Source organism: Mastacembelus armatus, chromosome 8 (assembly GCF_900324485.2).
Source record: "Mastacembelus armatus chromosome 8, fMasArm1.2, whole genome shotgun sequence".
NCBI lineage: Eukaryota > Metazoa > Chordata > Actinopteri > Synbranchiformes > Mastacembelidae > Mastacembelus > Mastacembelus armatus.
In genome coordinates, this window is record NC_046640.1 from 11,607,876 (window position 1) to 11,634,343 (window position 26,468).

Genomic DNA, 26,468 nt, shown 5'->3' on the forward strand with positions numbered 1-26,468 from the left:
TGATGAATTGTATGCAGTAAAACAATTTTCAGAATAACTGGATTAGTTCAAAAATGCCCTGAAAACAAAGATGTTTTTTTTTTTTTTGCTCCTGGAAAGTTGAGAAATTGAAGAGGAAAGGTTTTTGCTTGACAGTGATGCATGATAATGATGTCCACTGGAGCAGTGGACCCTCCATCTTACCAGAGCCACGCCTGGATCCTCCCTCTTTGCCAGAAAGCTTGTGTTGGGGCTTGTTGGCACGGTGCTCTGGGGTTCCCGCCCCACTCTGAGGGGTCTGAGAGGAAGGTGTGTTAGAGGAAGGCTTGATTTGTTTGGCAGCGAAGTCAAGGTCTGGAATAGCTTTCATTAGCTCAGCCTGGGTCTCCTCTAGCAGCCGGTTGATGTCCTGGGCACTGTACTGGGTGAGGCTGGCCCGCTTCTCCTCCCAGTCTCTCTCTGCTGCCTGCAAAGTTCAGAGATGGATCTAATCATGCAGCCACTGTGGGGTTGTCTTACTGGTGTAACTACATTATGACATGATGTGTAATATAGACTACGCAGGTGGTGAAGCAGAGAGGACAAGCGTGAAAACACCACAGAAAATAACTCCTACCAGTCGGACCTCCACGGACAACGCTTTGTCAGCAGCAGAACGGCGCTCTAGCTCCTCTAGGGCTTTGCCCTTGTGGGGGACAGGAGGATGATTGTCCCTGTGAGGACCAGATGGGTTCCCGTGGCCACGGCTGAGGCTGGAGTGGGGGCTCCAGTTGGAAAGGCTGTTGCCTCCAAGGTCATTGATCGTGAGTGGAGGGCTGGTGGGAATGTCAAAGTCTGACAGCTTTCGCAAATCATCATTGTGCTTTAATGAAGGGCTAGAGAAGTCCTCCTGCTTCTTCCACACTCCCTCACTTGCTTGTCTGGTAAGACATGGAAGATGAATTAATTTATCAACTGAAATGTAACACAAACTAAAACATGAATTATCCATTAGTTCAACTAAAAACATTTGTTGCTTAATAGCAAAAACATCCAAAAACCTGAAACACTGTGCAGAGTGCAAACCTCCATCAATACTAATACTGAAGTTTCCAACTTACTGCAACCCACAAAGATGAAAAACAACATTTGATGAGTTCTTTTTATCAGTGAGCTTAATTAAACCAGAAAGTCAGGTGCCTTTTAGACACAAAGCTGATTAGGAGATAATCCATACTCGCTATAAAATCAGAAATCCTTTATTCATGTGACTTAAAAAAAAAAAAATGTGTGTGTTATCTAGTAATACCAGTGAGTCAAATCAATATTAACAGCTTCAATAAGCCACAAGGATGCCATTATTTCTACACACATAATTTTAAATAATTTTATGGCGCTTTGGTTTAAAAACAATAAATGTTTGATGGCGGAAATGTCTGGTCCAGATGAAAAATAATATCTAATCAGTTTTTCTTGTTTTTCATTTCCTTGGTGTTCTGCTGACACACAGGCAAGCAGGGCTGAATACACAACCTCTTCAGCAGAGGTACAAATGGAAAAGTCTTCCTCTAATTCACAACAAATGGACAAGTTTTCATGTCAGCCAGTGTTAGACATATTTCACTGCAAGTATCACTATAAAAGAATATTTTAGACTCACTCTCTAAGGACAGTTTATCAGTATTCAGCACATACAGCCTCTCCATAACAGGGATGTAAAGGAAAAAGCAGATATTTATGCTCTCAGTTGAAGCAGGTTCATACTTGCGCATGGTGGCAAGGGTGTCAGTTATTGTCTTGCAGCGTTTTAGCAGAGCATCAAGTCTGTGTGGCTCTTCTTTCAGGAATTTGACAGCTTCCACTTCCACCCTCAGCACCACCCGCATCTTACTCTGCAGTCCCGGGAATTGATCTGCAGGAGAAAGCAGCAGCAGAGTAACACAGGAACAAAGCATGCCCCCCCCCCAAAAAACAAATCACTTCTACTTGTCAAAGATGTTGAAAAGCCTTTTGATAAACAAAACATTTTTGGACTGCTGTAAATGGCCAGAGAGTTCATTAAGACAATGAACAAGCTGAGCAATCTGAGAACGAGTAAATGTTTGACAGACTGGCTGTGGGTGACTAAAAGATAATCAGTGCTTTGGTGAGTAATTAGTGCATTATAAACTGTCTGCCAGAGTAGAAGGCTGTTTTCTGTTTTGTGTCTGTGCGCAGAATGTGAAAAATGCCATCGTGACTCACTTTTCAGTTCTGTGAGTGTTTCTCCCAGCTTTCTCAGAACAGTGGCCTTCTCCTCCAGCTCCTGCACTGTTACCAGCTTGTGGTTGACAGACGACTCCTTCTGGATCTCCTCCACTGACTTCTCCAGGTCGCTGAGATGGAACAGACAGAAGGCTGAACACCAAGGATTCCTCTGCTGCACTTGAATTTTATTGAATATTTATCTTAGAATTACACAATTTAACTTTCAGTAAAAGTTCTGCCAACAATGTCTTATTCAACTTGTCTCCTGAACTGAACAAGTTGGTACTTAAATATTTCATGGAATGGTTAAGGTAAAAATTGGAACAGAAGATCTGTCAGTTTGTTCAGTCCTAAGTCTGGTCAAACTTTATGTCAACAAATAAGCCTCAAGTTATTTAATGAAGCAAAGTTCTGTGTATAATTAACCACAATAAATTGGCCATTAACCAGGCTGAATAAGAGACATTGATTAACAGAGATCATCAACGGTTCAACCAATTATTCTGCAATCAAAATGCCACTCAGAGTGAGATTCGGGAACTATTTTACTGCTCACGGAGAGATCCAGGAATTATTAGCGTGGTGAACACTTCCACAAATGAGACTGAAGCAAGTTATCTGATTATTAAATCTCAAGGTAGCTCTCTGCTCTCCTTTTGCAGTCACTTTAATTATTTGCTGGACTATTTCATTCCTCAGATCTTAATAAGCATCTTGCTGAATGCCGGGTTTAATTACAGTTACGATTTCATCCTATCACTACGTCACCTTGTAAGTCATCTAATTATAAAACCGATACGAACTTTGTCATGTTTAAAGTGATTATGAAATACATGATAAAAAGTCATCTTGAACCATATGACTTGTCAACTTTTATATTAGATACACTAAAATTGTAGACTCATACCGATGAATACAATTTTCTTTTGGTTACTGACAAAATATCATTGATTTGAAAAAGATTTAAGAGGTTTTGGGTAGAATCACATGCTCTTTTCCAATGACTGACAGCACTGCTTAATCTTAAATACTGACTGGAGCTGCTGAATGATGAGTTCCTCCTCATTAAGGTACTTCAGTCTCTCCTCCTCCACCAGAAGGCGCTGCCTCTGCAGAGGATCCTCCTGCTTCCTCAGTGCATCAGCAACTCGCACGTTCAGTTCCGCTTCTGTTCGCTTCAGTAAAGTTTTCACCGAATCCTGGTTCTCCAGCTGCGCACACACACACACACATATTCCAACACAACATTACAGAAAGCATACATTGCTCCTACTTCAGCAGGGCACGTGGTGCATGGTGGTCCTGAAAATTACTATTGCCCCCATCACAGCACAACAGAACAATGAAAAAAAAACTTATTTACAGGAAGTGCACATTTTATTTGGTTCTATCCACAGACTGTGGCCTCTTGATTACCTCTTGGCCTTGTTATCTGTAAATAACATTTTGCTCTACCCCTGACTGCTTGTGTGTTTTCAGTCATTGCTTGAGGACTTTTAGCCTTCATACCAAATGCCTCGTTCTTAAAAGCATTACTAGATGTAGCAAGTTCACCCTGTTGTGTATGTTTGTGTCTGTGTATTAGCACATGCATAGAACAATGCAGAAAGGCAGGATGCCCCGAGGTGAACAAATGATGTCCACGGCAGAAGCACTGAGCGTGAACTCAGTTCCCCCTCTGTGTTATGAGTCTAATGTTTTACAGGACTTCTGCATGTGTAATACAACTCCTTGAGATGAGAGAACCTGGTAAGCACGAAAATTTAATAATTGATCAGCTTTGTGTTCCAGGAAGTGAAGCAAGACAATAATATCACTAACATTTAAAATTACCTGGTGTCATCTTTTATACTGCCAGGAGGGATGCAGCAGGCCAAAACCAGGAAATATGATAACTTGTAATAAAATGCACATATTATATCTATTCTTATTCTTGCAGTGCTGCACTCCCTCTCTCCTAGTTGTCTCTCTTCCATCATCCTTCTGTATAATTCATTATCCACATGTAAAATTTAAGCTGCTGGCTGTGGCCATGGGCAACAATATGGGTCCAGGTGCAGGGTCAAACTTGGGCACATGGACAGGTAAGCAGCAAACTGTCCTCTCACTGCTTAGTCAGTTCAAGAGTTCATGCAAAAGTGGGTAAAAATGACACTGATAAGCAGTTAATGTGTAAATTTGTATTTCCTTACATGTCTTCAGTGTAAACAGATGCACACTGTTTTAGTCATCTTACAAGATGGTGCTTAGATACACACACCAAGGAACAAGCAGCAGTGAGCAGCAGGTGTCCTGGCTGCCTGCACACATGTGGCTGAACAACTCTGGCTGCCATTTGGACTGGCATTTTTAAACACCAGCTGGAAAGGGAGTTGAATTATGAACTGGAATATCATAGAGATATGTCAGTACTAAGAGAGATAAAAGAAAAACAATCTACATGGCATTTTTTAAGCGTAATTTTCAAATGAATACACTTTACCTGTATCTTGCGTAACTGGGTGAGCTGTTTGCGGAGGTCAGTGGCGTTTTGCTGAAGGCCGTGCAGGTGGAGCTGCATCTGCAAGCGGCCCATGCTGTTCACGTGGGTTGTGTTAGAGGGTGGTGGTGGCATCAGAGCTAGAGGTGCCGAAGGTGTATGGGCTGCCAATCATAGTCAGACATTGGGGGGGGTGGGGGGCACCGGGAGGTCATTGGGAAACAGACTGGTTAGTTTGCAGGACTGTAAACACAGTGTGTGAATGCAAAAAAAAAAAAAAAAAAACACACACACACACACACACCGGAGTCACAAAATTCTAATAGCCCACTGGGAGAAACATGATCTCATGCTATTAGTAACCCATACAGAAGTGCAATTAGTCTATTCAGCAGTGACACACAAGGGGATAACCATGCTCTTATCTCCACACAGGGCTTTGTGAGTATGGCCATTGACTCCCCAACTATTTTGACACACACATGAGCCTCCTCAACACACACATTTTTACACAGTCACAAAGGAGTGCCTAGTCTGTGACAACCCTCTGAAATTCCCAAAAGAATAAGCAAGCAGAAATTCAGAAGAGTAGACAGAGACGGGAAGAGGGAGGATCTGCTCTCTGGGAAACCAACCAGGAGGAAAACAGGAGGAGAGACACTGCCAGGTATCCAGCAACACCACAAACCCATATGGAGGGCAAAGAGAGATGTCTAACAGGAGAAATAAAGAGTGTGACATGGTAGGAGATAGAAACTACCTTTCTGCATCACCCGTCCAGCTGGAATATAAAAAGAGTGAGCAAGTTACCGAGAAATTAATGAAAGAGTGAAAGGGAGCGGAAAGATTTAAAAGTTCATGATGATTTTGGAGAGCACTTTTATTGACTACAGGAGAGAAAATGACTTTAGCTGAGTCTTTTGCCAGTGTATCAATTTGTGAAGAACCATTAAAGAAAACTGTGTCCTTGCACTAGCCCTGTGAAGGTTTGATGGTGCCAAAAGCACGCTATAAAATTATGAACATTAGGAGGAAAAAAGAAACCAATCATCTGGGATGGCAGGAATATTTTGTCTTGTCTGTATTTCAAAAATTCTGCGCTAAAAATATTTCTTCAAAAAGTTAAATAACACTTTCGTAGTTTAAAAAAAATATATGGATCTATAGTTTAAACATTTAATTCTATCTCTGTGCAACCAAAGATCTAATTGTAAGGGAAAAAATAAACCTTTCAACTACTTCAAAGCCGTCTGTTTTATTACCTCGCCAAGGAGGTTATGTTTATAGTCTTGTATGTAATTTGTTTGTTTAACACCTTTCAATAGCTCCAAAGCTGTTAGGAGGTATATTTTTCATTTTTGGCAGAGCTTTGCCATCAATTCCCCCTGCTTTTTGTATTTGGACTTACTGAAGCTAAATATGTCTTCAGACTGGACGAATTAGGATGAAATGAATATTGATTATCTCATTGGACTGGACCATTTTAATAATTCTGTAGCAATGATTTAACCAGCCATTATTTTTGTTATTTAGGTTTTTAAATGGCAAATGAATCTGGACTGGAAAGGAACCCTTTGACTTTAATAGAGAAAGACACCATGAAAGAGAAAGTAGAAAGAGAAAGTGAAATGAATGAGGTAAAAATCTCTCTCCCTAAATTAAAGATGCTTTCACCTTTTTTTTTTTTCACCTAAGTTCTTTAATGAATGAAAGAGGCACATTTGCCTATTTCATTCCATCTGTTCAGTGTAAATTTAGCAAATGGAGAACTGCTGCTACTATTAAAATCCATCTGCAGATTTTGTGACCTGCTGAGAAAGCAAACTTAATAATAAATAATCCAAAACTAATTTATCAAATCATGTTGTTACCATGGTTACAATACATAAAATAACCACATCAATACCAGTTTAAACGGCGCTGTGTTGTACTGTAGTGTATTTTGGTAGCCCATTATGTCCATTTTAAACTACATGGCTAAGTAATCATGAGCTGCAGCAATTAGTCAAATATTCAATAAGTTTATTGGCAGGAATTTAGTCACTTTTTTTTGATAATCAAACAATAATTTTGGTAAATTCTCAAACAACATTCTTTGGTTCCAGCTTCTCTGAGCGAGGATCTGATGCTTTGTGATACAGGAATATTTTGTGGGGTTTTTGGACACAAATTAAGGAATTATATCTTCAAAGTGTGAACATGAACTGCACCAGACCTAAAAATACAGCAACATATTAACTTAACTACATGTGTGAACTAACTCAACAACTATCAACTAAACCAACCAGGTGAGAAAGACTGTGGGATCCTGAAGTGATGACATGTTGGCCCCACTGTCAAAGCACTCTGTATCCTCTGTAAATCCTGATTAATTGATTTCAAGAAAAAAGAAGAAATTTCTAAGCAGTGCACAGATGGACAGAGCAACAGTATTATTAACCAGGAGGGGACTAGTGAGCAACGGTTTGGTACGCAGGGCATGATTGCACTGCTGTACTCACTTCCGGTGGCGGAGCCATCGCTGTTGGTTTCGGTCTTCTCGCTGGAAGAGAAAGGTAATGGCCGTGAGAACTCCGTCCCTTGGTCCGGAGGGCAGCCCGCCATCATGCAGAGACGCAGCAGGCCGCATCTGAGGATCAACGGCCACAGGGCAAGGCAATTACAGTGCTAACGCTAACAGCACTTCTACTGAACACTATCAGGCTGATTACATTTACAACTTCATGTTAATGAGTCCCTATTGTGCTCATAAGGGTGAAGCACCATGAGAGTGCAATGCTTCAATGCAGAGCTCAGTCTACTGAAAAGCTCTCTTACACATCTCTGTGTATCAATACATAAATCAATAGCATTGTGCCTTGCAGTTTAGTGTTCTGTACTTATGCTGTGCTCACACAAAGTAAAGTACCACTTCATTGTTGTGGTACTGATAATGGTTCTGATAATAGCCTGCTGCCATTCCTGTCAATAATTCTGTCTACATGTCTGAGGTGAAGCTGTATCTGTGGGGTTTTAGAGGGTTAATGAGGTATAATGGAGAGTCTTACGTGCTGTCACTGTCTGGTGCTCTGGTCAGCACACTCTGGACCAAGCCAGTCAGGCTGGCTATCTGCTTTTCCATGGCCTCCATACGTTCCAGACGATGATCCCTTGAAAAATGAATGCCAAAGATATATTTGTCACCAGTCGGTAATAACATTAAGGCTAATGGGCAAAGTTTTTTTTTTTTTTTTTTTTGGCATAAATATGCAACACAAAGTGCTGCAGAGAAATCAATGAAGCTTTTCAAAGTACCTATACACTTGGTTCTGCTGTAAGTCTTAATTATTCTTCAATTATTCTTGAAATTAAATTATTATAACCAAATAAGTTGTAATCAAAGTTTAATTGAAAATAAAATCCTAAAAATTAAATAAATATAATTCTGCTGAACCCTCTAACAAGCTCAGCATGAGTGTATTTTGATTTGATTTGTGAATAAACCAACAACAAATTTGATTTGTTCATGAAAACTGCATAGGGAATTGCTGTTCTTGGAGAACGCACTCAGAAAAAGAACAACTTAATAAAACACACCACACAGTCTTGCACTGACCTGCTACTGTCAGAGTCTTGTCCAGACAATGGAGAACCAAAACCAGGTGTGACCCTGCTGCCCTCCCCAGGCCCAGCTGTCAGACACAGAGGCTCTGAACTGGAGCTAGGCCTTGACTTCGGGCTCTCCACAAACACAGAAGAGGAGGCAGAGTCCTTGCGGAAGGTCTGTCTGACAGGTGAAGCTCTACTGGGTGAGCTGGAATAGGAGTCCCTGTCCCTCAGCTGAATGTCAGGGATTTTCTGCGGGGATGAGGGCGGCATGCGAAAACCCATGCCCAGTGTTGCTGAGGAGTATGCGTCAGAGTAGAGTGAACCTCCAGGCTTGTAAAGTGAGTCCTCCAAGTCTCCCTGAAGAGCAGCAGCTGAGTAGGTGCTGAGGGAGCGCATAGAGCCACGACGATACAGGCCACTGGAAACGGGGAAGCTAAAGGGGTCTCCAATTGCAGCTAATGACTGGGTGGAGGCGATGCTGAGGCGGCCCTCATGCATCAAGCTGTAGGGATCTGCGTATAGCCCCTCATTCTTCATTAACGCCATGTTTTTAGCTGAAACTTCTTCATCAGGCTTTACGTCACGGCGCTCCAGGATAGCGCTGGGTGAGGGAGACAGGCCTGCATTGGCACTGTGGCCGGCCGAGGGATGGTGGGCGTGTCTGGGCTGTTCGTGCTGCGGGTGGGAGCCAGTGAAGGATGGTGGGCGGCCCCCGCTGTAGGAGAGGCGTGAGCGCGACGGAGATCCAGAAGATGCTGATGCTGTAGAGGAGGGTAGGGTATTGAGGCGGCGAGTTGGGGAGGAGTCACGAGAGGAGTACACCATCTCCCTCTGCAATGAAAAAACGTGGATGAGAGTTACCATGGAGACGTAGCGATGATATACTGTTTCCCATGAGTCAGTCTGACAAGAAGACAACTGACACCTGTCTGACACTGAACAGGCTGTCACAGTTTGCAGATGGAAGATGATGAATTTCTCAACAGTGGCAGAATTTATTCTTTAGAGACTAAAATCAGTACTGGAATTAAAGAAAATGGACTGGATCAGCCAGAATGAAAACAGGAGGTCATATGAGCAAGTAGGAGTCAGGACAAAGGAGACATAGCTGCTCACCGCAATATATAGGCCTGATGCTTTTTTCAGCCTACCTTTGCCTGCTGTGATTTCACAGTTTTTTGCAGCTCTCAAAAGGAAAATATTTAGCGTTATCTTGTTACATACAGAAACTACTTTTGTAGCCGAGCTTGTCCCTGTTTTTCTTGTAATTTACTTCACAGCATCCTAGTTAACCATGCCATGCAGCACAATGTACACAACCACCATAAGATGGTGTGGTTTGCACTGTATGGACCTAACTTAAACAAATAAAACAGACATAAGCACAGAAACCTAATGAGCCCAGCATGCGCAGGAGAAAATTAATGCAAAAATGCTTTTTAAGATGCAGTCTGCACTTATCCTCCAACTGTTATAACAGAGATATGGACTGTGCATCTCTTTTTACTGTGAAAGATGATGGGTAACTTTGAGGATTCTTAGTTTTTCTCAATAACAACGTTGTGTTAAATCATGCCTGTAAGATTTCCCACTACCAAAACTAATTTTGAGGGTGTATTAAAGAAATAAAAGTGCTTCTGCCTGTATATTGCTCAGCTATCTCTTCAACTGTTTTTCCTTTTCTGCTTCTTGCATACACAGGCACACATGCATACGAGAGTGCACAAACACACACAAACCATGCAGACACAATATACATCAAAATAATCAGCCTGTTTGCATGGTTAATAACAATTGTATTTTCTGTGTTGTGTGAATAATGCAGATGGCAACCAGGGTTTTGTATAAAATAATTAATAAAAATTTCCCTTAGGCTTCCTTGATCTCCATTGAAGCAGAAATAGGTTTGGATGTTAAAATATGCTCATTTTACAGAGGAACATTGTTCTCTGGTGTCTGCACAGCAACAGATGGCCTACTTGAAGATAAGAAAATACATTTCCAGGAGGAATACCTGTTAAATTGCTAACCCAAATACACCCAACAGCCTGTCAAAGCTACCACAGAAATATAAAAAAACACTATTACCTTGCCAGAGACACACAATGTTCCCTTTTATGCAGAGGAACAGTATAATAGCAGTTTTCACTGATGGCTTAGCTGTCAAACATCAGACTTGCAAATCAGGCAGCATCCCTTTTCTACCCCACTTCAACACCCAAGTGCCCCAGCTCCCCCTGTTCTCCTTACCCTCAGGTCACCATTAGCCAGGTGTGCAGTGGCAGGGTAAGAAGCATAGATGGGCTCTTTGCGGTAAATCTTGATAATGCTGCGGTCCTGGATATCCCGCACATCCTCCAGCTCGTAGAAGACATTACGCGCCTCATCCTTGATCAAGATGGCCGTGTTGGGTGATTTCAGCATACCTGCTGTCAACTTCTGAGGGAACATGTGCACAATGAGAGCATGCAGGGTGTCCAGACTGCTCAGCTCGTGGGTAATATGCACCCGACGTGTCTCATCCCCATACTGCAGGAATAGCACGCCTAAAAGAGAGTGATAGTTGAGACAGTTGAGCACAAAGATGATGACTTCAGAGATTGAAATCAACTAGACAAGCAATTAGATCAGTCAGATCTAGCACCATCTTTTGTCTTTGTAGTTTCAGTTCTACAGCCCAAATGATCTGCCCCTTGGATTTTTATCATCAGATGTCAGTATAAATAATCACTGGTTGCGTAAACAATAGTTTTCTCTTTCTGTATGTGGGAATAGGCCTGTTACAGCTGGGTGAGATTTCCCAGCTAGGATGCATTAAGATTAATGGTTTAAAGCAGGTTGAATGCTTACTCCATAATCAATAACTAGACAGAAATAATGGACATTAGATTACTCCAAAACAGGCACGCTCCATAGAAAACTGTTAGATGCTGAAACCACTCATTATATAGATAAAGATGGGTTGGACACCTGACTGAAAACTCATTTTCAAACATGGTGGGAGAAACAAAAAGAACAAACAAACAAAAAAAAAAAAAGAAAGACCAGTGATTAAATGCCAATCTAAATTAGTGAGATACTGGAGACACATTGTGGAGAAAAAGAAAACAAAGGCAGCAGTTTGGAGACAAACATGGAGCGAAAAGTCTGGCAGCTCTGCTATCCTACTTCTGTCTGAACTCTCCATTCAAAATGGCTCTCATCAGTCACTGCCACTTTAGTTTTACAGCCACTTTTTTTTATCTCACCATACCTGACGTTTCACCACACCTTAGTCTTTATGAGTTTGGACAGTACTCTCACTAATCCTCTGTAAACTCCCAAGGCCGTTTTGTAGTAAACCTGTCCCTGGCTGAGCAATTGCACACACACATATTTTTAGTCCTGTATGATTAAAACAGGTGTGCAAGCTTTGCTCATGTATTTTAGCTGAATAATTTGGAAATTTATTATCTGCAGTAAAGAGGAAGATTTTTTTCTCCTAAGACTTACTGTGTACGTTTTCTAACCATTCAGGAAAGCTGTGTTATCTCAGCAAAGCACTGCAGCAAATCAATTAGGCCAACACAAAAACTGTTACAGTAAATGAGGTGAGTTTAACACTTCCTCCCATTCTCATATCAACTGCAACATAAGGCAAGCAAACAGCTGTAAATCTGCTTCAAGTGCAACAGGCATCTTAACCTGGAGATCGTAGCTTATTCTGGCTGGCAGAGCGGGACAGTGGCAGGCTCTGGCGAAAGCGGTTCATCCGGTTGAACCCCAGGGGGATGTCCGCTTCCGACATGGTCTCCAGGGATTCAGCAGATGCAAATGAGAGTTTGGCGGCCTGGTCGGCAAGCCCAGACTGGGTAGACTGGGAATGCCGTGGACTGCGACTCTGCAGCAGGGGAAGACACATGGAGAAACACAATTTATGGAGAGAAATCAAGCCGGAGAGAATGGATTGGACAGGGTTGATGGAATAAAGACCAACAGGAAAAAAGAAAAGTGAACACACAATGAGACACCACATAATGAACCACATAACAAGATTAATGAGGCCTTGACAATGGCTTAGCTACCAGCCATTCACTGAGAATTACTTGCATCACAGTATCTGAAGTTAGTTGAATGGTGCGGCGGAAAAACATACTAGTTGTACTCAAATGGAACAACACTCCAGGGAATCAACCTTTGTGAATAACCTATGGTGGATAACGAGCAAAATTAAACTGGAAAACTGTGCTCCAGCTTAGCATAAGTTATGTCATGTTTACTAGACTTTGCACACCTCAGACAGATCCTCATCCAAACTCTTGTCCCTGTGCAGCTACAAACTTTAAATGAGTGCTTGTGGGATGGGAGGAGAAGCTCATGCAAATCCCATCCTGTCACTGTGGGTTTATCCTGCTGGCCTATGCCCAGGCATTTTTCACTGAAAGTCTGTTAGTGCAGCTGGGGTTGAGCTCACTGAACTGGCTCCTAGATCCCCCACTACTGTAGCGTCTCCTCCAGCTCAGAGGCTGCTGTAATGAGCTCCCAGAATGCTGTCTGCTGATTGTTTGGATGGCACAGGCAGACACATCCTTAGCCACAGTACAGTAGCAATGCTGGTATCCTCCTCCTTGCACCATGAACACAACAGTATTTCATCTTCCTAAGGATTTTCTTCTCTTCCTTCTTTTCCTGTCTGAATGTAATCTAACAGGAACTTCTGACAGAAGTTACCCAGAGGGCTATCTCCGCTTTCATTGACTCTTAACAGTGAGCTCTTCGAATTCATTCACAAACACTCAAAAGTACACCAAAGACACGCGTACATCCATTTATTATTTTTTTTAAATGGGCGTTTCATTATAGGATTTTTAATTAATCATATAATCCATATGACTGGTGATCTGTCCAGGGTGTTCCCCTGCCTTTCACCTGAGAGAGAGCTGGGATAGGCTCCAGCAGATCCCTGTGACCCTGGCTTTCAGGAAAAAGCGGGTATAGAACATGGATGGATATAATCCATATAAAATGTCAAAAAAATAGCATAACATTCAAGGTGTCTTCAAATAGTTTTGTTGTACCGACAGTTGGAAACCAGAATTTCATCAAATGTCACAGCAAAGTAAACTAAAATAAAATATGCAATAAATATGTGGCGGATATGGTAGAGATCAGACCTGTTTAACACCATCATGGTAAAACTTCCACAGCTGACATCAGGGTGTTCTCATTTAACTCTGAGCGCCACTGTGCCCAGGTGCCGCCTCACAGAGCCGTATTGACTGTACATCGTTAGTCGTGTCGAAGGATAGATGTGTTAGCCAAATAATCACATAACTCATTTATCAACAAGATAAACAGTTGCTGCTGATTAAATGCTCAACAGTTAATCAATTAATTGTTGGTGCAGTAATGTACACAATAACCAAACTAAGCAACATCTATCCACTGCCTATTACTTAAGAATTTCTATCAGCAGCTTCGCCATCACAAATGTTTTTACAAGAAAACTTACAACACCCATCAGGACTGAGAACCGGAACAATCCTTTTTATAAGGTACACTCATTCTGTCACTACCATACATAATTCAGTCGCACACACACACCCACCCCAAACACACACCCACACACAGAATGAAAGCGGTGGTTCCCAGCGATTGTGGTGGCAGACACTGTCTGACCATGCAGAGAGATGGCGATGCTGACAGATAACCCCTGACGTGTTTTCTAATAGGGTCATTTATCTAAACTGTGACCACACTGAACAACAACAGCCAAAAGCACCAGAGAGGAACGGCACGTACTTTAATGTCTCATATTTTTGCTAGGTACAGTGAGACAGGAAAAACATTAGGGGAAAATTCAACGTGAACAAAATGTGCTATACATACTTGGGCAAGGTTGGGCTTCCACAGCATTTTATCTGATCTGAATCCAGATTATAATGTCTTTTATTTAGGTTTCGCCCAGTTTAAGGTAACTAAGCTAAGCAATTCAAGAAATAGTTAAGGATATATAGGTGCTGCATGACCCAGGTTGCTCTGCCATGAGAAATGCTATACTCTATGACTGTGTGTTGAACAAGGCATTGAGTATGAACGTGTGTAATCTGCAGCTGCTGTTATATATGCTCTTAGTCAGCTTGCCTTGTTACAACAGGCTCCAAACACTGACTTCCATATTGGTGGTTTATGTGATATGAAAACCGAAAATCTCTCTGCAGTAATTTTGCATTGTAAATATTATATGTGAATACACCATCTGGTAATGCATCTGGCCTTGCTAGACATGCCAGTGTTACACATGATGTTCCCAGCCTCCTTTGAGGGAAACTGGTTCTACCTCTTTATTTTCCTCTACGATCCTCCCTCTGCATCTGCTTCCCTCACACCTCCCTCCACCTCAGCCTTTTCTTTTAGAGTGATCCAGACTTTTTCGACAGCACTCAATTACTGTCGAGAACTCTACACCGTTATAAGGGCATGGCGGAAGAAAGGAACAAGTAGGGAACAAGATGATCTTACACAAAATAGAAGCGAATGGAGTAGAAAGCGGGACACGGCAGCCTGGCAACAGACCTTAGGCTACAAACTGCATTAAACTCAGTGCAACCTCCCACTATGTCTTTTCTTGTTTCATATGCTTGTACACAAAAGCATAAGCACACATACATACACACACACTGGGTCTCTCTGTTTTAAGGTCATGGTAATGGTAGCCTTAGCTTAAAGCTTTTCATGTCTGGCAGAAGACAGAAATTATTGTCGTCTTAATCTGTAGACCTCCTAACCGTGTACAATTACAGAGAATTTAGCTTTTAGACTATCTTCAGTACAAAGTAAGCTGGTTTGATGAAAGAGGTGAAGAAATAATAGGAGAACTAGTTTTGAACTTTGACATGCAATATTGTGATGTAACAGTGCGGTTCTTGGCCAATTAGATGTAAATTTATTGTTTGAGCCAGTTGAACGGTCCTCTTGTTGTGGAAGGGCAGAACGCCAGATGAAAATCATTAGTCTGAATTAAAACAATGTACTATATAAATGGCAGAGTTTGCCCAACCTAAGGCAGATTTAGGGTGAGATTTCAGGATGGTGTGATATTCTTGAACTCACAATAAGCAGAAGAGCGAATATGGCTGAATTGCAGTGCCATCAAAGTACACTAGCAAGTTTAAAATATACGAGGGTTAAATCCTGAAGTCTAGAGACTGATTCAACCCATGATAGCTGATGGCAGGCTCGTCTTTCTAATCTTTTCCAGAAGTGTGATAAATCTCCAGTTTAGTGATATGACATTCTGTTGGACTTGAGCAAGACTATATACTTTAGCAGCAGAAATGTCAAACACACCTTGATGTGTGTGAAATGACAATGAAGTCTTTGGCTCCAGGGTATTACAAAGGTGTTTGATGGTTAAATTCGCAATCCTCACACATTGTCCTCGCAATCTTTTTTTCCTCCAGCGTTTTTGGTTTTTCTATTCCTCAAACCCAAGGTGTCTATCTTCACCTCCAATTGTCTGTCTTCCTTTCCTCACTTTTTATCCTGTCACTCATTTGTCCTCTCCCATCACTCTGAAAACTTGCTTCCGATGCCTGCTGAGCTGCTTTATGTCAACATATCTGCCTCTTCCTCTGTCTCAAGTGGCAGAGGCCAGAGCCTCATCCAGGTGCCTTGTTTGTGCGGTTGCTGTCTGCATTTGAGCCTTTTGAGTTGGCATTTCCTCTCTCTACCCAGCTCTTTTTTCCACACACCGCTCTCTCTTGGAGAAAAGAAAGGTAGAAAACAACTCCCTAGATTGATTCATCTCTGACATCTGTTTGTCTCTACCTGCATTTCCCCCCACTATTATTATTTGTCAATATCCTCTCCAACTCTCCAGCCAATCCTCTGCTTGGACATACAATTTCCCAACCACTAACACCTTTGCATCCTGTCTCTTTGTAATACCAGCTGTCATCAGTGCATGGAACAAATTGCTTTGCTAAATTGCTGTGAATTGTGAGTCAATGCAGCTGGTTTGCTTAGAGGGAGAGGGAGCAAATGGCATTGTCTTCAAGAGGGGAGTCACAGTCCCAGTCCTGATAGTAGCTCCATTTAGGTTTTATTTTCAGCAGGAAGATGAATCCAGGGAAAGAGATTTAGTGAAAAATGAAGAAATCTGAGCAGGGTGTAGCATCAGCAACAGTCTGTATGCTGCAAGCAAATAGCTTTAGCTCTATAACCGCTTGGACCATTTTGTTTGATTCATTCTACATTTTATTACCACTGCAGCATCTTGTGGATTCTAACTCTCTCCAGGTGATTAATATACATTACCTGCTGCATTTTTCTGACTGCTGCAAAGCAACATGAAGTCGTCAATAGAACAGCGACTTAGTAATGTAGTGGATGAAGAAGTGCAATGAATCAAAATATAATACAAATATTAATAAAACATAGTTTTTTAAAGAGCTGTTGACCAGAAGAAACATAATCTGCAACTATTTTCATAACTGACTATATTAAGGAAATTCAAACTCTTCATTCTCTGGTTTCAGCTTTCTCTATTTTATAACACTCTAAATAGAATAAATTTGAATTTTGAACCATTGGCCTGACAAAAAAAAAAAAAGACTTCTGGAGGCATCTCCTTGGCTCTGACAAATACCAGTATGAGAATTGTTGAATTATTTTTAAGCTCAGCATTTTAACATTTTGCTTTTAACCTTCTTGCTTTTATAGATCAGTATCTTTTAAAAATAAAAGCAGCACAATTTGATGGTTTGATGTTTAAAGCAGTTTCCAAATTCACACACTCACCTAAGAGTCCATTTGGTTGTATAATAGAGTTATGTGACAGACGGGGGCTCTAAATTCTATTTCATTGCGCTCATGTTTGAGGTTAAAGCACTTGTGGGAGTGAGGGATAGATTGCTTAGGCTTCCCCATGGGTCAGGGCATATGGTTATTGATATTCACTGACATTTCCACCCTGTCCAAATGATAGTGTGAGCAGAGATTCCAGGAAGACAAAACCACAATAAGCCCTGGGCTCTTCCCTGACACACATGTTCTTTAACTTGCTCTGTTCCCCTTGCCAGCTTTTATGAGGTATCACCGCAACAAGGTGATACACATTACAGCACCTATTAAATAACAAACAGACTAAACTCTTAAAAACTAAATTCTGCACGCAGTAAGTGATATACACTTCAATATGTGTTTATGTTGGCTTTCTCTAGTATGTAGAATCCATATTTCCTCTCTGCAACCTGTGGATAAAACACATTCAGCATCCCAGCTATGACTCAAGCCTCCGTGCTAATGTCAAAGCATTATTTCAGTAATGCCTCAGCAGCACGTCTAAAATGTCTTCTTAATATCTCAGTCAGACTGTGTAATACTTGAGCAAGGTCACATGGCTTCCAGCTATTAATGTTGGCTGACTGAGCTATCATAAATCCAGAGAGAATCATTTTCTGCAGATTAAATGGCGCTAGAGAAGTTTAAGATGTCGCCACTCCAACACCTCGACCACAGCCACACACACGAAGAATGACAAACACAAAGAGACATTAGACACATAGCACTGACCTTAAAGCTCCAGTAGTTGGGTTGTTGCTGGAGAGATTCATGAAGGAGAGGAGAGGAGAGGAAACAGAAAAGGAAAAGTTAGATGTTTTCTTCCAGTAATGGCTTGTGTTCACAGAGATACCAAAACACATATTGTGCATAGACCAAACTGGATTGAAGAGGGCAGAAGAGTGAGAACTGTGAGATTGAAGAATGAGAACAAGGAAGCATTTCTTAACAGGCTCTTTATGAAACTTGTTAATAATGTTGACAGCAACCTAATCCACAATAATTAAGTTTGACTGTTGTTAATGCAGGAGTTGGCTGTGTTTTGCAGGAGTCAGATTACAGTGCACCTGAAACAAGACTGCACTGCTGGGTGCAACTGGTGAAGGGGACAAAATGAAAAGAGTGAAATCGAATGAAACAGCAACCCACTCTGTTGTTGCGACATTGGCTTCTCTCCCAGACTTCACCACCACAGGCAAAAAAGGGCTCTGTCTCCACCTCACTCGCTCCAGTCCCTTTTGCTGTTGATCCACCTGCGGCGTTCTTTCCATCCTAACCTCACCACCTCCCCGGCTCATTTTCACCAGCACGCACTGTATCTCTCATCTGTACATTTGCCCTTGCTGCTGCTCTGCCACTCTGCCAGGTATAAAAAGGTGCTCACATGTGAGCTTTCCATTAAAACAGAATTACCCCACGGTGAAAACCAGGCCAGGTCACTGATGGCTCAGAAACACCTCCACATGACAAGGAAAATTTAAAAAGAGATTCTGCAGGATTCATGAATTTTAATTCTAATCCAAACGCTTATTCTAGTTTTTATTCTTATCTGCAGGCAATTTTTAGTCCATTCTGTCTCGCTTCTACAGGAGCCACATTACTCTCTGGTCCAGGGTTTTAAAAAAGTAACAGGTAACTAAGCTAAGCAAGTTTTCATTGATTTCTTTCCCATTATTAGCCTTAGATGTAAATGCTGTATCAATAAAAGCCTGAAGTGTTTTAGTGAACATAAGCTTTAGACACACTTTCACTGAGTATTACCTTATTGTAATCTAATCTTTCATTCAGTATCCCCTCGCTTTGCCCTAATCTTCTTCTTCCTGTTTTGTAGTAAGTTAAAAAATTAAGTAATTAAGAAATTGGTAATTAAGTAACATTAGATCTAATACAAGGAAGCTGATTACAGGCAATAGAGACTAGTGTCTAGGTCCAGCAGTTTTATACCAACCAGAAAATGACAAAGTGTGAAATGTTTGGTTTGTTTGTTTTTGTTTTATTTTCAAAGGTCTTCCTGGTACTGTTTTACCACCAGCTACAATTTGTTTTATTCCTAATTTATTACTTACTTGCACCGACTTTTCATTTTATTCTGAATATTTAGCATAACTCCAACAAGAACAACAAAAATGTTTACCAGAATAGTAAATCTTCTAAAGTTTCTATTCATACACAGATATGCTTTATCGCCAGTGCTCATAATGGTATTCAAGCTGGAATTGTCCGGGGATGTACAATGATCATGATTTAAAAGAGAAGTCAAATAAACTGTGCAGTCAGCCACGCTGAAGAGCCATACATAAATCAAAATATACTACTTAGGTGCAGCTGAGTCCATTTAAAAGTAGAAGGGGATTTCAATTCTTTCAAATACCACAAACTATCCCAAAACACTGAATGGCTGGATTTCACAGGACAGTTTCAGGGAGCTTCCAGATGAAACCTGCTTCTGCTTTTTATGCATTTAGATTGTAGAAAATAGTGCAGATATCTGCGAGCGCCTTGCCTCCCTGGCACTGAGACTAGTGGGACTCAAAATGATACGGGGCATAATCTCAGCCTACGCTTCCCCACAGCATATAAATTTCTCCCAATATATGTCAGTGCATTAAGACAACTCTTTGATGTGATGCCGAGGAGAATTTCTGCATCCTTGCTAGTTGCCAGATGTTGGCTCTGTCCAGTGAAAATCATGAGAGTCTAAAGAATTAAATCCCCCATTATGGGTGAAGAAATGCCTTTCATAAACACTAAAAACAAGGGTGCCTCCATGTCTTTAAAAAAACAGGTCAAAATGCTGAAAGCTGATAGATTCTGGATTGCGAGGCGATGGGTAAACTGGGTCACTTTTAGGGACAAGTTAGTACATGAGGTCTTTTCAAATTAAGTTTGTATTAGCCTCGATGAACTGATCGTGTGCCATTCAGCCAGTTTCATCCTTGACAATCTGTCGAACTGACAGAGGCTCAGGGGCAACACTGGTGTGTCATAAAAAATTGCGACTCACTTGTTCACATGTTCAGAAGTTAATGATTTTATTTTCCTACAATGCTATATGACTCTGAGGAGCTGCTTTAATGACACAGAAGTGATTTGTTTGTCGGTCTCTGCGAATGTTTCTCTGTTTGTTGCTTTAATGAGGCTTGTTCACTGTTCTTTGGTAAACACATTCATTCCTCACAGCCTTGTGTAGCTGTACCCGTATCGCTGACAACTGCAGATATTGAATTTGGACTTTAAGTTGCAAATATTGCGCCGGGAGAGTGTGAGAGCCAACCAGAGAGGGCCTATTTCAGTGTATGTCATTTCCCTGTAACAGTTCTCCTTCCTGGAAATCAACACCACAATCTTTTTTTTTTTTTTTTTCGGTGCAGAAATTATATTCAAGACAATGTTTTATGCTGTCAGTTGTTGTTATACTTATCCTTTCAGCTGTAAATCTACATGACGGACAAAACTCTTGACTAAAGCTCTAAAACTTAGCCCAAATGTACATCTTGTCATTTTCAACCTCCTGTTGAATAAAATATGCTATGAGCCCCAGGGAGTGAGCAATGTTTGAGATGTCAGATTAAACGTGGGGCTGAGGCGTTAAACACATACCTGACTGCTGAGTGAAGACACCCATGTATACATTTACACACAGGCATGTATGTGCACTCACTGGAGTTGGCCAGAGAGCTCCAACAGAAGCATGTAGCCTTGCAGAGTGGAGCGTTGCATTACCTGACCTGCATGTAAAGCAGGCTGCACTCACACCACCCCCTCCTCTACCTCATCTCTTTCTCGTGTCGTCATCCTTTCCTCCGCACCTCCACCTCCCTCCTCCCTCCTCAATCATTCTTACTCTTTCCCTGTCAGTCCCCTTCCGGTCTTGTTGATGTTGTAACGTTACCGCAACCCCTCTCTGTTGCTTTCTTCATTAAAAAGAAAAAAAAAAAAAAAAAACACCCACACTAGTCTGCACAGCAAATATACTGTCACCCAAACAGACGCACAAAAAGGCAATGTGTGTAGTTTACAGTTTCGTCCACTCAGCCTTTGTCTAGTCTGGGCTTCTGCCTGCTGAACATATGCACACCATCACCACAACAAACACAACAAACACAACAGGCGTGGAATTTAATCCTAGCTGGCACATCCTCCTCCCACACACACACACACACACACACACACACACACACACACCTCTCTACAACAGCCTCTGGCTTCCAGTTTCAAGCTTCCAGTCCTGTCTCACCTGCAGTTCACCTGTGCCTGTCCACCACTCCAGTCATCCCAGGCTGTCTGTCATGTGCAGTCCTCATCGCGTTTCTGCCTGTCTCTCCCTCCCTTTCCCCTCATTCAATCTCCCTTTCTCTCCCACTCTCTCTTTCTCTCTCTGTCGCTCTTCAGTAGCACATGCGGCGGAAACTCTTTATTTAATTCATTACAACACCAGCCGATTAACTCCTTCGCAGATGGGTAGCTGGCTCATGCTGGTGCTGGCTAATTGAGCAGTGGGCTGCCTGACTGACTGTTCCTCTCCGGATCCTCCTCCCCCCCCCTTCCCTCTTTCCTTACTGTCCATGCTCTGCTCATCCACGAAATGACAAGGAATCCTGGGCTCTGCTGCTTCGTCCCCTGTGCAGTAAAAATGCCCTGTCACTTTAGGACCATCCACGTTCCCGGCTTCTGCTTACCTTTTTTTTTTTAACTGTCTGCCTTCCACTCGCTATTCCTCTCTCCCTTCTGTCTTCATTATTGTACAATTCCACCTTCTCTACACAACCTGACCTTTGCAATGCGATATTCCTACTTGCCATATATGGGACAGGTTGCCACAGCAACTAGGGACTCCACCTGTCTCTCCCTCCTTCTGTCGCTCACTTGCTCTCTCTCTCTCTCTCTCTTTCTCTCTCTCTCTCGCTCCCTCTCTCTCCCCCTCTTTTATTTTCTCCCATATCCCCTGATGTGTTTTTCTGTGATTACGTCATTACACTGACTTTACCTTTATTTCTTTATTATGCACACATCAGTGGCACCTACACATACAGAGAGCAGGTACAGTATGTGAGTGAGACAAAACTGGAGATAAATACTAATGAAAAAATGACGAGAAAATGAGAGATATCATCTTCAAATGTTTTGTGAACAATATTAGAGTATGTGCATTCAACATGTGAATGTGTTTGTCTTCTTGTTACTTTTCACACCTCTATGTGAAGCATTGTGCTGCTTTAGATGTGCATAATTTGTGTGAACATGGCATGTTTTTTTTTTTGATGTTACCACAGCAATGACAATATTAACCAGTTTAATTTCTAAGAGAAATGCACATCGTGCCAATAGAAGTGTCAGCCATAACATTATGACCACTGACAGGCTGATTGTTATATTAGGCAGCAAGTGAACATAGAGTCCTTGAAGCTGATGGGATGGAAGCAGGAAAAACAGGCAAGTGTAAGACTCTGAGTGACTTTGACAAGGGTCAAACGGTGATGGTGAGATGACTGGGTCATAGCATCTCCAAATCCATGTACACAGTACACAGTGTTAGGCAGGTGGTCATAATGTCATGACCGATCAATGTAACTCCAACTAGCAGTCAAATGAAGACCAATAAAACAAATAAATTAATAAATATTAATTAAATAAAAATTTATTAATACAATTAGTTAAAATTAGTTAATACAAATTTGAAACTAACTTTGGGATGTTTCCCTAAAGTACATATTGTAAGTAAACACAATTCTGTTTTAGAGTGTAAAATCTTCATCAGACAGTGAACTGCATACCTGTTCTCGTGCAGACCGCTCCGAGGTGCCCCTCATGCTGGCGTGGGAGGGCGAAGGGGATGGTGGGTTGTGGTGTGGGCTATGATGCGGGTGCTGCAGCTGCTGCTGCTGCTGCTGCTGGTACTTGCTCTTCAGGTGATCCATGAAGGCATCCCTCTTGCGTTCCATGTCAGCCTTGTGCAGGTTCGTCAGGGCCTCCAGGCTCTGGGCGGCGCTCACGGTGTGGCGGTGCTCCGACGTGTGCACCAGGCCCACGTTGGAGAAGCGCCGACCACTGTTCCCCAGGGTCCGGTACTCCCGTGGATACTCCAAATCATCTGTCGAGATCATGTGACTGCCACCACGCTCGGGATCTGAAGGACAAGGACAGAAGAGAAGAAGGGAGGATAAAGGAAAGAAGAGAAAGCAGGGAAGAAAGAGGTGTGCAGTGTGCAAGAAGGAGGTGAATCACCACCCTCACAGGCATGCACAGAGATTTTAGGTTGGGAAGGTAAATACACACGGAGCAAGCACACGTACAGTAGGTGGAGACAAATGAAGCAGTAAGAAGGAGAGTGTAGACATAAGGGGCAGCAGGGAGAGACAGAGAAATGGGATGGGATATTAGACTATTTGCCATCAGGACAGAGCGGTTCTCTGCAGAATTATCGATTCAAAGTTTTGAAGGGAAAAATGAGTAAAATAAAATGAATTTGTTCTGCTGGATATTCTACTGTGATATGCCTGCTTGCCATGTTAAGCAGCTTTCATTGTTTTCTAAAAAAATGGAAGGAAACATAATACTGAAAATTGAGGTGACTGAAAGTCAGATGAGGCCATGAAGAAATATGTCTTTCACTTCTGTCGTCGTTCTTGTCCTCACCAACTCCCATTCTTCTTTTTGAGTCTTCCCTCCAACCCATTTCCTCCACATATTCTCACCGCCTCTCGTCTAGAGGTTACTGATTCTGCTGTCCGTTTTTACAGGAGGCACATCAATCTGACAGCTCTTGGCCTTTTATCAGTGCTCTAACTGACAGAAAACACAGCCTGAGGTGGAAGGAAAGGAAGGGAGACAGCTGGGAGGAGACAGTATGGTTGCACACACACACAAAAAAAAAAATATGTGACTGGAAAAACAAATGAACTAAAAGTGTGATAAAAAAAGCAGTAAGCCATTCGCCCGGTGAGTTACCTTGCTTAGGAAAACAGGCCCCGGCGTTGGCTAGAAGAGAAACATGCCAAGGGTTAATTTGTGTGTTTGTGCACAGATGTGCACGCAAACACACCAGAGCTCTGTCACATGACCATCAGAAAAGAGCTATCGGGACATGATAGCACTTTGTCTGAATTACAATTGGTTAATGCATTTGATATGGATTATAATGTATTCATAAGGATTAACATAAGGAGAAATGGTTTGCTATGATTGCTAATAGTGTCTGAACAGTGGGAAATGACTTATCATGCAGTGTTTCTTGAGTGTCTCAATAAACATCAGATAAAACAGGTAATAAGATAATAAAAAAAAACTGTAAACTAAAAGCAAAAAAAAAGTGCTGAGGCTTATTAGAGTGAAGTGACCATCTGTACATTAAAGACTCATCAGCAGCATTAGGATAAGCTGAGTGAGTGAGATGCAGAAGGAGGCTCCTCAGGGCAGGAGCAACAAATGGAGTGTTAATGAACACAGAAGAAGAGAGAAGGAAGCTGGCCAGATGTAGGCTGCAATGCTCTCCGCTGGACGCACCTCAACACAGAGGAGTCCTGTTAAGGGCAGAAAGTCTGTGATCATTCCTACACAGCTGAAAACAATCTGCACGCTGCACGTTGTGAACCCGCTTCTCGCTCCATTCATTCCCTCAGAGATATCACGCTCAAGGGCAATCAGCTGTCTCAACACCCTGCCCTTACATCCACTACATTATGAAGTGCTGATAAACTGAGCAGGGGTGAGGTGAAACAGAGTGACCTCGTAGCTAATAGCATTAGCATTGAGCTCCCCACTGCACACCAAGGCTGCTGGCCATATTCATCTGGCCCCCTCGCAGTCTCCCAAATCTCTGTTTTCCACTTCATTAGGCTGGAGCTTACTCTGCATCAGCTAACAAGCACCTGACTCGAGGGCCCTGTTACAATAGCTGACAAAGTTGGGTATATATACCATGGGTTATAATTGTGAGTGAGCCTCCACTGACAGTAAACGTTGCCTCTAGACAAACATAAAGCTGTGAAAAAAAAGCTACTGTATCAACAGAACAATATTGATAGCATTTCAAATTCTACCTAAAAAGTCTAAAATAGTTAAAATGCTAAATAAGTTAATGGGTTTCAAACATGTGCCAAAGACATTTTGTTTCATGTGCATCTCTTGGTACAGCTGGTTTTGAATACAGCCCAAAAACTTTCCTAACTGCAGTTTCTGAATATACTTCGCAAAGCTGTGTACTGTACAAAGCTCTCATCTTGAACACAGCAGGGGTAAAAGTTGTGTGGGCAGGAAAGTAAAAAAAGAAAATGGGAACAGGTTATTCATCTTTACGTTCGTCATTCACAGTCAATATATTTCCACATAAGCTGGCAGACAATAACCCTGACAGCCAAAACAATCTCTGCAAGCCCACGCAACAGCAATGCCATTTAAATCTACATAAAAGCGCCGTGACAGGGTGGGTTTCTGGTGAATGCTTTATCACTAGAAAGCAATGCCTGTCAGTTAGTCTGCATCTGCAGTGGGCCAAATTGCAACTACAAAAGACTAAGAGCCTCGAGGAAAAGGTGCAGCCCACCAGTCAATGAAATATTAGAAAGCAGCCTGCAATTAAAACCAATAGGATCTGTGAATCCACCCAATGAGGCATAGGCTGCACTGCCAAGATAAAGACCCCAGTCAAGAGCATTAACCTGCTTAAATAAAACAAGTTTGATGCGGTGTGCACAGAGATAAGACAGGCTGGGTGGTGGGGAGGGGGATTACCTGCGCCTAGACAAAGATATTGCGAGGCAAATAAAACAACAAGCTATCAACAAATGCAGCCTAATCAAGCAGTAAAACTCCACTTGCTTCTTCTCTGGGTTCATACAATATAGCTGGAACTTAAAACCTCCTTCTGTCAGTGGAGGCTGATTTAAGATGACCCATAATAAAGATGAGGAATGGAATTTCTTTTTTTTTTTTACTAAGCCACATTTCTCAAGTTGCAGTCACCAGTCTCCCCCTACTTTCAGTGGATTATTTATATATGTAGGTTATCTCAGTCAGTGACATCAGGCATTTGCCAGCCCACCCACAACATTTATCAGCACACACATGGATGAACATTATTTCTCACCATATCTTTTAAAAGCTGAACTGGACTTTCAACTCAGTGAGCGTAGGTGCTGCTCATCATATGAATAAACATTTGCTGTGGAGAATCAGGGAAAAGTGGATTGGGTATGCTTTCCTGGATTTGGAAGAGGCAGGTCGTGTAGCCTTATATTTTGGGGATGTTAAACAAGTGGGTCAGAGGTACTGAAGTGTGTAAGGGAAGCTTCAAGTCTCAGAGAATGATAAGAAAGCTGCCGACTGCACATACACAAAACCGAGTTCTGGATGCTTTAAAAGCAAAATTTAAATT

At 41.9% G+C, this 26,468-nt stretch overlaps 1 protein-coding gene across 1 annotated transcript in view; it reads right to left on the reverse strand.

Moving 5' to 3' along the window:
* The window catches only part of srcin1a (SRC kinase signaling inhibitor 1a), a 34,370-nt gene extending 11,171 nt beyond the window's left edge, over positions 1 to 23,199 (reverse strand). Inside the window, exons 1-14 of the mRNA XM_026325891.1 lie at positions 22,870 to 23,199; positions 17,828 to 17,854; positions 11,957 to 12,152; positions 10,523 to 10,818; positions 8,280 to 9,103; positions 7,732 to 7,833; positions 7,186 to 7,313; positions 5,445 to 5,465; positions 4,688 to 4,848; positions 3,241 to 3,416; positions 2,203 to 2,333; positions 1,723 to 1,870; positions 596 to 899; positions 184 to 445 (exon numbers count right to left, since the gene is read on the reverse strand). Coding sequence (XP_026181676.1) covers positions 184 to 445; positions 596 to 899; positions 1,723 to 1,870; positions 2,203 to 2,333; positions 3,241 to 3,416; positions 4,688 to 4,848; positions 5,445 to 5,465; positions 7,186 to 7,313; positions 7,732 to 7,833; positions 8,280 to 9,103; positions 10,523 to 10,818; positions 11,957 to 12,152; positions 17,828 to 17,854; positions 22,870 to 23,199 — 3,106 coding nt within the window. The remainder of the gene's footprint in view (positions 1 to 183; positions 446 to 595; positions 900 to 1,722; positions 1,871 to 2,202; positions 2,334 to 3,240; positions 3,417 to 4,687; positions 4,849 to 5,444; positions 5,466 to 7,185; positions 7,314 to 7,731; positions 7,834 to 8,279; positions 9,104 to 10,522; positions 10,819 to 11,956; positions 12,153 to 17,827; positions 17,855 to 22,869) is intronic.
* Between the last annotated feature and the right edge of the window lie 3,269 nt (positions 23,200 to 26,468).